General features: G+C 43.0%; 1 protein-coding gene across 3 annotated transcripts in view; it reads right to left on the reverse strand.

The window, feature by feature from the left end:
• The window catches only part of LOC132873088 (myb/SANT-like DNA-binding domain-containing protein 2), a 30,845-nt gene extending 24,462 nt beyond the window's left edge, over nucleotides 1–6,383 (reverse strand). For all 3 annotated transcript variants that reach the window (XM_060908322.1, XM_060908321.1, XM_060908323.1), the window contains exon 1: nucleotides 5,915–6,383. In XM_060908322.1, the coding sequence (XP_060764305.1) occupies nucleotides 5,915–6,376 (462 nt within the window). In that variant the 5' untranslated portion in view covers nucleotides 6,377–6,383. The remainder of the gene's footprint in view (nucleotides 1–5,914) is intronic.
• Nucleotides 6,384–12,004: the final 5,621 nt, after the last annotated feature.

Genomic DNA, 12,004 nt, shown 5'->3' on the forward strand with positions numbered 1-12,004 from the left:
CAAATACAATGACTTGTTTATGTACACAATTCACAGCTATGCAACAGCTGTACAGATGTATTTGGTGATACAATAAGTGAGCTAAATTTTAACAGTGTAAACAATGTCACAAAAAGAAAAGATTCATGCCATTGTCATGCCGACCGAGGCTGTTGTGTTTCCCGCTTGTGGTCTCGTCACTCGTCACTTCCAGAAGGGGCAGTGCTGAAGTAAGTAGCTCGAATACGTAGCTCAATAGGGTTTACATGCACTAAGTAGCTCGGCAGAAATCACATAATCTAGGTCGTGTAGCTCGATTCCGAGAAATCAAGTTCGGTTCAATTTCAGCTGAATTAAGGTGTATACATGGCATTTTGAACTTCGATTTCAGTCGAGCAACGGCAGAAATTCGATTCTCTCTATGTGCATGTAAACGCACTGACTGTTGTTACTGATGAGACCCACTACTGTTGTGTTGTCTGCAAACTCTAATTACATCAAGTTTGGAGACGACAACAGTAATGGGTCTCATCAGTAACGACAATGAGTCTGCATACACAGCAGTGGTCTCACACCTGGTGGAATGGTGTCAGTACAACAAGCTGACTCTTAGAGGCTGTCCACACGGCAACGGATTCAGGTGAATCTGATAAAATTGTTTATCGTTTCGGCCTGGTGTCCACACGGCACCGGCGTTTTGGGTGCCCCAAAACGATATTTTTTGAGAACGGGTTCCAGAGTGGAAAAATCTGGCAACGGTGCCGTTGCGAAGTCGTCTGGATGAGTAGAACGGGTTTGTTTATGATGACGTCACAACTACATGACTAGAACAAGCAGCAGTCTCGCTGTTTTGTATGAACCACTGCATTGCATTCACTTTTGCATACAGCTTTTCTTTTAAATAAACAAGTAACTGAACCATTTCTTGAATTTCTTTTTTTTTATCGGATAAGACTGCTTTTCAAAATGTTCACACACACTATAAAAAGTTATATAAATTATATAAAAATGCTTTTCAAAATGTTCACACACAATAAGAAAATTAAGTTATATAAAACTATGCACACTAATAAAACTAATTTGTACACACAGAAGGCACGATTTCCTCGCGTAGTCGCAGCCATCTTCTTCTTCTTGTTGTGTGTTCCTGTGAGTGCTTCACGCCAGGTAGAGGAAGGGGTTTATGTGCATGCGTCCTACTTCTTCTATTGTTCTGGTGTCTCCAATGGGACCGTCTTACAGCGCACGTAGAGGTGTGGCATGTGCATTGCATCGTTTTCAGCAAGCGTTGCGTTGCCATATGTACCTGATATTTTACTGATCCGTTGCCCATGTGGACGCGATATTTTTTTTAATAAAATCTCGTTGCCGTTGTCGTGTGGATGTAGCCTTAGGCTACATCCACATGACAACGGCAACGAGATTTTTTTTTTAGCGGGTAAAAAAAATATTGCGTCCACATGGGCAACGGATCAGTAAAATATCAGGTACATATGGCAACGCAACGCTTGCTGAAAACAATGCAATACACATGCCACACCTCTACATGCGCTGTAAGACGGTCCCATCGGAGACACCAGAACAATAGAAGAAGTAGGACGCATGCGCATAAACCCCTTCTTCTACCCGGCGTGAATGAGTGAGTGCTGCTTGTTCTAGTCATGTGGTTGTGACGTCATCGTAAACAAATCCGTTCTACTCATCCAGACGACTTCGCAACGGCGCCGTTGCCAGATTTTTCCACTCTGGAAACCGTTCTCAAAAAATATCGTTTTGGGGCACCCAAAACACCGGTGCCGTGTGGACGCCAGGCCGAAACGATAAAAAATTTTATCGGATTCACCTGAATCCGTTGCCGTGTGGACAGGGCCTTAATGTTGAGAAGATGAAAGAGATGGTTGTTGACTTCAGAAAGAATCCAGCTGCTTTCTCTACACTGCAAACCAGTGGCTCTACTGTTGAAACAGGTCAGCAGTATGAAGTTCCTGAAAGTGCATACAGAAGACAACCTCTCCTGGACCCTGAACACCACTGCCATCACCAAGAAAGCTCAACAGCATCTACACTTTCTGTGAAAGCTGAAGAAGGCCAGCCTCCCTCCTCCCATCCTTCTACCGAGGGACCATTGAGAGTGCTCTCTGATCTTACATCACTGTCTGGTTTGAGAACGGCGACATCGCTGAACAAAAGTCCCTGCAGCAGATAGTGAGGATGGCAGAGAGGATCATTGGGGTCCCTCTCCCACCCATGTCCCAACTCTATAAGAAGCACTGCCATGCCAACAACATAGTGCAGGACAAGGCCCACCCATCACATACACTGCTCTCCCTCCTGCCATCTGGCAGAAGATACCAAAGCATCTGAACCGTCACTGGCAGACACTGCAACAGCTTATTCCCCCAGGCAGTGAGAGTCCTCAATTCACTGTTACCGCCGAAGAACTGACAGTTCAACCTGAAGCTACAGTTTTCTCATTCATTTGCACCACACTGCCCATACAAAATGCTCACTTTGCACTTGTTTGTAAAATCCTGAAAAAAATTGAACTCTTCAAACTGAACTGCAGTCTCTTGTATTTTTGCAGTAAAATGAACATTTGCACACAAATGCACAATGCCACTTTGTACCTGTCTTTGTCATTTATTCTACTTAGATAGCTAGATGTTTAGACATATAAATATCTACTTAGATAGCTATAGATCATCATTTATATACCTTGTTTTGTAATCTATTTTCTCTATAAATGCACCTTGGGGAGCCTGAGAAAAATCAGATTTCAATGCACTGTATACTTGTATATGGCAGATTCTACCGTAACTGGATCCATTAACCATTTGCCCACAAAATAAGAAATTTTTCTTGTCCTTTTTTCAGTGAGGTAATATTTTCAAGATTGAAAATATGGTATTTGGTCTTCTAAAACAGCACGTCATTTAAAAATACACTGAGTATATCAACAAAAGATCTTTAAAGAATAAAGTTCTATTTCTTTGACATATCTGACAGACATAACTCCCATTTTAAAAATCACTTTCATTATCCCTGTTGCTATCGTCAGTGAATTTCTGTCAGATGACCTGACGATAGACTCAGCCATTATGGATCTTTGGTAGTTATCGTGTGGAAGCAGGCTTTATAACTTTTGGGTGTCAACAGATAGAGTTGAAATAGATTAACAGCAAAAAAAACTATTTCGTTCACGAGAGAAGCCCACAGTTATTTTAAAAAATGCTATCGTCAGTCTGTCAGTCAAATGCACCTGACGATAGCAAAATTCAAGCCCTCACCACGCACATGTTGACTGACGCAAAGAGGAAATTCTACTGCGCATGATTTTTGTGACAGCAGACATTTACTTCCGGGCAAGACTTGGAGTTCTGACAGCTAGATTTCATCAAATAAATCAAGGTAAGATTTTCTGTCAGCTATCCTGACGATAGAAATTTTTGACGATAGAAACATTGAGAATATATTTGTGCATTCATATTTAAAATTTTCTGGAGGAAAACTATCGTAAGTTGAGATAAATCAGAGCCACTTGCGACCCTTTCAGCCGACAGGCCATTTCAATGTGTTATTTCCCCGCGAAAGTGACACAGTCGTGTCTATCGTCACTGTTCTGACAATTATTGTTGATATTTCAATTTTGAAAATAAATTTTATCTTTTTTATTTCAATATTTGGTTCTAGTGATGAGGTATTTAATATTATTACTAAATTTGTCAGATTAATAATGTAAGAAACAGTTTTGTTGCTATTGTCATCTAGAGTGTCTGTCAGAATATGATGGTAGACGTTAGTTTGTCTGTCAGATTTTGATGATAGAAACTGAAGTGTTTCTATTGTCATTTAGCATGTCTGTCATGTCAGGCTTTTATTAATTAGTTACCAGGTTACTGTGAATTTTCACATTCACATTACTGTGAATGTCCAAGACCCCAAATCCTACTAGAAAAACTTAATAGAATGATCAAAATAATCAATTCAGCAATTTAAGGAGATGGGACTTAACTGGCCTCTGTAATGGTAGAATCTGCCATATGGATGTATTAACAATAAAGCTCTCTTGAACCGATAGCACTGCAAGAAAGAAGTCTTTCCTGACAGCATGAACTAAAGTTCATGCTGTCAGGAAAGACTTCTTTCTTGCAGTGCTATCGGTTCAAGAGAGCTTTATTGTTAATAAAGTGTCATTAAAACTACCATCGTGTGTTCTGGTCAGCTAAAATCAAAATCAAACTTTTTGGTTCTGCACATCATAAGCATGTTTGGTGAAAAAGTGGACTGCATACAAGCAAAAGCACCTGACACCTACTGTAAAAATGTTGGTAGATTATTGATGATTTGGGGATATTTTAGGGCCGTTGGTTCGAGGGCTGTTGTTAAGATACCAGGCTATTTTATCCCAAAACCTGGTTGCATCTCCCAATAAATTAATACTTGGCTATAGACAAAGTTTTCGACAAGCCAATAAATCAAACATGCTTCCAAATCAACTGAGAAATGGTTAAAGAAACACAAACTACAGGGTGTTTAAAAAAAAAAAAAAATTATATTGAGATGTAAATATCCCAAGAGATATAAAAAAATTTAAACACCCTGCATATGACCATCTCAGCTTCTAGACTTGAACTCTCAAAACTGAGATGGTCAGTTTCTAGAACTGAAGCCATGGCCTTATAGTTAGAGAAGCAGCTTCAGGACCAAAAGGTCACCAGTTCGATTCCCTGAACCAGCAGAAATGGCTGAAGTGCAAGCCACTTAACCCCCTGCTGTACATTGCTCTAGATAAGACTGCCTGCTAAACGCCTTTAACAATATCAATGGAGGAGTGTACCAAGATCTCCTCTACAAATGTCTTCAGGCTTGTTAGAATTAATCTCTCCACAACTGATTAATTGTAAGGGAGCAGATGATGCTGAAACCAGTGCACAACTTCTTTAGGATAGCCTGTCATGGTCTGTGTTTTGATCTCATCTCATCATCTCTAGCCGCTTTATCCTTCTACAGGGTCGCAGGCAAGCTGGAGCCTATCCCAGCTGACTACGGGCGAAAGGCGGGGTACACCCTGGACAAGTCGCCAGGTCATCACAGGGCTGACACATAGACACAGACAACCATTCACACTCACATTCACACCTACGGTCAATTTAGAGTCACCAGTTAACCTAACCTAACCTGCATGTCTTTGGACTGTGGGGGAAACCGGAGCACCCGGAGGAAACCCACGCGGACACGGGGAGAACATGCAAACTCCACACAGAAAGGCCCTCGCCGGCCCCGGGGCTCGAACCCAGGACCTTCTTGCTGTGAGGCGACAGCGCTAACCACTACACCACCGTGCCGCCCCACATGTACTTATATGATAGTCAAAATAAATAGCATGGGAAAAGATTGTGATTTAGTTTTGCCTTCATGTTTTGACTTTCATAGCTCAAAGAGATTAAAACTACTGGAAGGTGCAGCATCAAACTTAGACCACAGTTTAACCACAGTTAATAGGAGGATCCATGCTACTCTAAGAAGTGCTATATATAAAATATAGTACGTGTTTTTATAAACAGAACCAGGTACACACCATAAAATTCACTGCAGCATGTTATCAAGTGGATACTGTGGAAGTGAATAAATTATGCTCATGACAAGCAGGCACAAGCTTTCAAGAGAAATTTATTATTATGGCAAAAAAAGTTTTTTGTATTCCATCATTTATTAGGAATTATTTATTAGATCAATGGTTAATAATAGACATTAATAACTGAACACCAGGCATGGCAGTGTATTACATCAGTCACAGACCCTGTTTTGTTTTTTGACACAACAATTCACAGTAAACAGTAAAGCTAATATTATAACTAAACACTGTTCAGGGTCTAAATCCTGCATGGACCTGAACGCTGAGTGCTGCTCGGCTTCGCTGGCCATTTAACATTACCTTCATCCTCTCCCTGCACTGAGACGGAGTCCGATCATACCCGAGCTCTGACAAGGCTCTGGAAACCCGCTCGTACATGGCCGGTCCGGGCGCCTTGCCGGAAAATACCGTCCCTGCCACTTCCAGCTGCTGCATGCGAGCCTCGGCGAGTCGTTCGTTACCCCAAACGGCGATGAGAGCGTTGGTTTCGGATGGAGTCCATGACATACCGCGACACACCGTGAAGCCGCCTCCGCCAGCGACGCTGCTGCTGTTGTTGGAGGCAGAGGCCGAGCCGCCTCCGGCCCCCAGCGCTGATATGGACACATTCAGAGAGGGGAATCTGCTGGGAGCCGACGGGTCGGAATGATACTGGTTGCCATCACTCAGCTCATCTGATTCGGGAGATGGGAGCTCAGTTTTCGGCGTCTTCAGCGGCGCCGACCTCTCAGGAGAACGCTCAGCGTTACTGGGGGCAGCCATGTTTGCTGCTGCTCTGTTGCTAAGAGGAGGGGTAGAGGGAAGAGTACGCATGCGCATCCGAAACGGCCTTGGTGGCTCGGGGTGGACGATACAACTGATTTTCTTTCAACTAGTATGAAGATTAGTATAGGTGGTACCAATATTTTCGAAAGTTTTCTTGTGTATATAAAGAAATTTGTAAATATGGACATCAAGAATTATATGTAAAATAAATAATCATGATTTTTGGGGTGCCTTTTAATTACAGAAAAAATCCAGAAAGAAGTTGTTATTCACTCAAAACAATAAATATGAATGAATGTTCAGTCACCCCAAGGTTCTGAAAGTCAGCTGAAAATATGCGCTAATTCAATATCTCATCTCATTATCTCTAGCTGCTTTATCCTGTTCTACAGGGTCGCAGGCAAGCTGGAGCCTATCCCAGCTGACTACGGGCGAAAGGCGGGGTACACCCTGGACAAGTCGCCAGGTCATCACAGGGCTGACACATAGACACAGACAACCATTCACACTCACATTCACACCTACGGTCAATTTAGAGTCACCAGTTAACCTAACCTGCATGTCTTTGGACTGTGGGGGAAACTGGAGCACCCGGAGGAAACCCACGCGGACATGGGGAGAACATGCAAACTCCGCACAGAATTCAATATGCTTATATGAAATAATAATCAAGTTAAACCATCAGCTGTGGTTACCTCCAGGGTGTTTCTCTCTCTCTCTCTCTCTCTCTGTGTGTGTGAGAGAGATTTTGTCATACCCATCCATTATCTGTAGCCACTTATCCTGTACAGGGTCACAGGCAAGCTGGAGCCTATCCTAGCTGACTATGGGTGAGAGGCAGGGTACAAGTCACCAGGTCACTGCAGGGCTAACATATACAGTCAATTTAGAGCCACTAAGGCCAAGTTTACATTAGACCGTATCTGTCTCGTTTTCTTCGCGGATGCACTGTCCGTTTACATTAAACCGCCTGGAAACGCCGGGAAACGGGAATCCGCCAGGGTCCACGTATTCAATCCAGATCGTGTCAGCTCCGGTGCTGTGTAAACATTGAGAATACGCGGATACGCGGATACGCTGTGCTGAGCTCTAGCTGGCGTTGTCATTGGACAACGTCACTGTGACATCCACCCTCCTGATTCGCTGGCGTTGGTCATGTGACGCGACTGCTGAAAAACGGTGCGGACTTCCGCCTTGTATCACCTTTCATTAAAGAGTATAAAAGTATGAAAATACTGCAAATACTGATGCAAATACTGCCCATTGTGTAGTTATGATTGTCTTTAGGCTTGCCATCCTTTCACTTGCAAGTGGTAAGTGATATGTACTGGGATCACACACACAGCGGCTCAGTCCTGAATCACAGCTTGTGCACTACACTCGCGCGCTCTGTGAGCTGCGCAAGGCCGGAGTGCGCACCCTCCAGAGGGCACTCGCTGTTCAGGGTGGAGTGATTTGGAGCGCAGGATGCCTGCAGAGCCGAGCGTATCCGTGTATTGGTGTTGCTGTGTGCACGCAAATCGTGTATTGGTGTTGCTGTGTGCACACTAATCGTTTTAAAAACGTTAATCTGATGATCCGCTGATACAGTCTAATGTAAACATGGGCTAATTAGCCTAACCTGCATGTCTTTGGACTGTGGGGGAAACCGGAGCACCCAGAGGAAACCCACGCAGACACGGGGAGAACATGCAAACTCCACACAGAAAGGCCCTCGTCGACCACTGGGCTCAAACCCGGACCTTCTTGCTGTGAGGCGACAGCGCTAACCAGTACATCACTGTGCCGCCATTTTGTTATACCATAACCTCTAATTAATCTCATCATCTCATCTCATCATCTCTAGCCGCTTTATCCTTCTTGATGGCAAACATCAAATCATCCAATTAGACTGTGCTAGTTAGTTCAGGTATATTCTTTCCTCGTCTCGTCTCGTCTTCTTCCGCTTTATCCGGGACCGGGTCGCAGAGGCAGCAGTCTAAGCAGGGAAGCCCAAACTTCCCTTTCCCCAGACACCTTGGCCAGCTCCTCGGGAAGAACACCGAGGCGTTCCCAGGCCAGCCGAGAGACATAGTCCCTCCAGCGTGTCCAGGGTCTTCCCCGGGGCCTCCTCTTTCCTTTCATCTGACAAAACTCCTGAATCACTAATTTCAGGTCCCAAACTCTTTTGAGAACTTTTCCCAGGCTGAACCACCTGCGAGCTGTGTGGTAGCCCACATCAGCTTCTCAGCTTCAGTCTCATGCTCCTCCAACAGTGCAACAAATTGCCTCTGATTTAATGCTCTTGCCCTAATGAAGTTTACAATTTTTGTATTATTACCCATGTGATCGATCGATCGATCTATCTATCTATCTATCTATCTATCTATCTATCTATCTATCTATCTATCTATCTATCTATCTATTTTTGTACAAAATTGCATAACACCTTTTGATTAATAATACAATGCAAAAATAATAGTTTCTGTTCTGAGTTAATCTCTTTGTCACTTAAAACAAATAAAGACAGATCAAGTTAATCACTTTATCATGGATCTAGTTTAAAAGGCCAACATTTTTCCCAGTTAAATTAGGACATCCATCAGTTGTAAGACTGACTAACTTTTCCTACTGTAGTCCTTTTGCATGTTTTTTTGCAACTTTTCCTATTTACCTCCACAAATAAATTATTACCAGTTATTGTCCCTTTCACTAATTGCATGGAATTCAGTTCTTCTGTAATTTCAAAGTCTTTGTGCATTCCTTTTATGAAGATCAGTAGCTGTGCTGTGCCACGCACATCACAGCTCTCATCCAGGGCCAAGAAGACATTGAAATTGTCTGTCTTGCTTTTCAGCTGTAGCTCCAGATTTCCTGTGGTGTCCTCAACCTGCCTTGTAACCATTCGCCTTCAGAGGGATAAATATTGAAAAGATTGTCTTATCTGGGCAGAGTATTGCCATGGAGTTCACAGGCACTCTTTAATAAATTCACCATCAGAAAATGGCTTGCTCCTTTTAGCAATTTTGTGAGCTAATACATAACTGGTTTTTACATTTTCTTCCTTTGTTGTATGAAGTTTTGGTAAAAAAAAAAAAAATCATTGCTGCTTTTGTAGCTTAGCTAGTAATCCGTCAGCTGTCACTGCCTTCTCATCTTCTGGTACATTTCTGTATTTTTCACATACAAAGGACAAAAACATGTGTGATGACTGTTGAGAGATATGAGCATTTCCCTTCTTTGTCTCTGTCAAGAGAAAAGTGGGCATCCTCTTTGGAGTCACATCACACATGGTGTTAAGCCTAAGAGGGAGAAAGTTCCTTTCTTTTATGGTCTATTCAGCATGCCAGCTGAACTCAGAGACAGTGAACAAAGGCTGTTTTTTGTTAGTTTGCACAAGTAATGTATACTTGTTTTGTGTCTTTCCAATTACTGCAAAAGTACTTTAATAAAATCTGTGGATGTGTGGTGCCTAGAACTGTATCAAATTACCAGAAAAAATGTAACTGAGTTAATTAAAACAAAACTATTGATACTGTTGTTAAAGGTCAGTCAGCTCAGCAAATACTTCCTTTGTGCACGAGTGTGAATGTGACAATGATGCTTGAATCAGGAAGTGCAGTCCACTCACTCACTTCTTCTAGCTTGAGGAAACCCACACAGACATGGGGAGAACATGCAAACTCCACACAGAAAGGCCCCCATCAGCCACTGGGCTCAAACCCAGAACCTTCTTGCTGTGAGGCAACAGTGCTAACCACTGCACCACCCAGGAAGTGCAGTCCATGACAGCCATATTTGTAGGCTGTGGTGTGTTCTAAGAAGTGGAGCATGTCAACAGAACCCCACTGAGGCCAATGCCGTAACTTCTTTTGGCAGGTGAGAATTTTCATGAAAAGAATGCCACTGGAAGGAGTCCATGGAAAGGAAATAGCTCAAACTATTGTCAATATAAGTAATTGCAAATTTTCCCAGCATGTTCCTTAGGATGTCATTGATCAAGCTTTGAAAACCCAAGGGAGCATAAGAGAAACTATAAGACAGTACTCATAATGGCCAGAGGCATTCTACTCCTCTCCTTCTCTAATTCTGAAGAGGCTATAGGCATAGTGCAAATCCAGTTTGGTGAAAACTCTGGGATTTCTGAGCTGTTCTAAGGCTGAGGTCACCAGTGGCATAGGGTAGCTATAGTTCACTGTGATTTGTTTCAACCTTCAGTGCATGGTCTGAGAAGAATCATGTGGATGCTGGAGAGGTGGAGAGTCAGATGTAGCATTATTTGAGTGCCTCCTCAATATAATAGGTTTAGACAAGGGATAAATGTGGTTTTAAGGTGTGGTGCTTGCCAAGAGCTCACTGACACCGTCATATGATTTCTTCTGGGCTTTCCACTGAAGTTGAAACTAGAAGCCAAGACATAACAATATGGTGACCAAAAAATTATTTTATGGTCTGCCCATGAGATCTGAGACTTCTGATTTTGCACCCATCTATCCATCCATCCATTATCTGTAGCTGCTTATCCTGTTCTACAGGGTCACAGGCAAGCTGGAGCCTATCCCAGCTGACTATGGGCTGGGATACACTCTGGACAAGTTGCCAGGTTATTGCAGGGCTGACATAGAGACAAACAACGACTCACACCTACGGTCAATTTAGAGCTACCAATTAACCTAACCTGCACGTCTTTGGACTGTGTGGGAAACTGGAGCACCCAGAGGAAACCCACGGGGAGAACACGCAAACTCCACACAGAAAGGCCCTCGCCAGCTGCTGGGCTCGAACCCAGGACCTTCTTGCTGTGAGGCGACAGCGCTAACCACTACACCACCGTGCTGTGATTTTGCACTCATAGGAAGCAAAAAAACCCTGTTTGATACATTGTTAAGAAGGTGACCAGAAGTGATAGGTGTTCTTGGTAGAGGGTGGAACATGAACATGATAGGTTCATTGTGATGTGTGACAGAGCCACCACTGATGGGTCCACCATCTGGAACCTGAATCTGTAAGGGGTTTATTGAAAGGCTGAGTGCTGATATTCAGCTTGTTAATGAGGACTTGGTCAGTGAAGTTACCAACAGCTCCAGAGTAAATCAGTGCTGAAACAGTGGAGATACCTTTTGAATGCCTTATCTTTACATTAATAGAAAATATCTGAGATGATTAACAACAGAAGAAACTCACCATAGAGGACTGAGTAAAGGGTTTGTTTTACCATTTTTCTGTTCCATAGCCTTGAGTTTGGCTTGCCTGATTTGCACATATTCAAATCTAAGGCTGGATTCACCCATACGAGTTAACCTCTTCAGTTATGCAGCAGCAGGTCAAGGCAAATCGAGTAGTCGGTGAGGGAATTCAGAGACATGGCCATCCAGAGACATGGTCAGCATGCAAGCTCAGTGATAACACATTGGCAGTGGTAAGTGTTTGGAACTCAAGTGTAAATTTGGCAGTGCTGTAGTTCCATTGTTTGATTGACAGTATTTGTTACCCAATTTATTACCTTCTGGGGAGTGATTGAAGACATGTTGGAAGTGCTTGATGAAATGGTAATTACATGTGGTTTTGTCCCTTCCATTTGACCAGACCACTATAGCCCAAGTGAGTGCTTTATCGGTGAGGAGGTTGATGAATTAAGCAATTTCA

This window comes from Neoarius graeffei, chromosome 25, assembly GCF_027579695.1.
Source record: "Neoarius graeffei isolate fNeoGra1 chromosome 25, fNeoGra1.pri, whole genome shotgun sequence".
NCBI classification, from domain to species: Eukaryota; Metazoa; Chordata; class Actinopteri; order Siluriformes; family Ariidae; genus Neoarius; species Neoarius graeffei.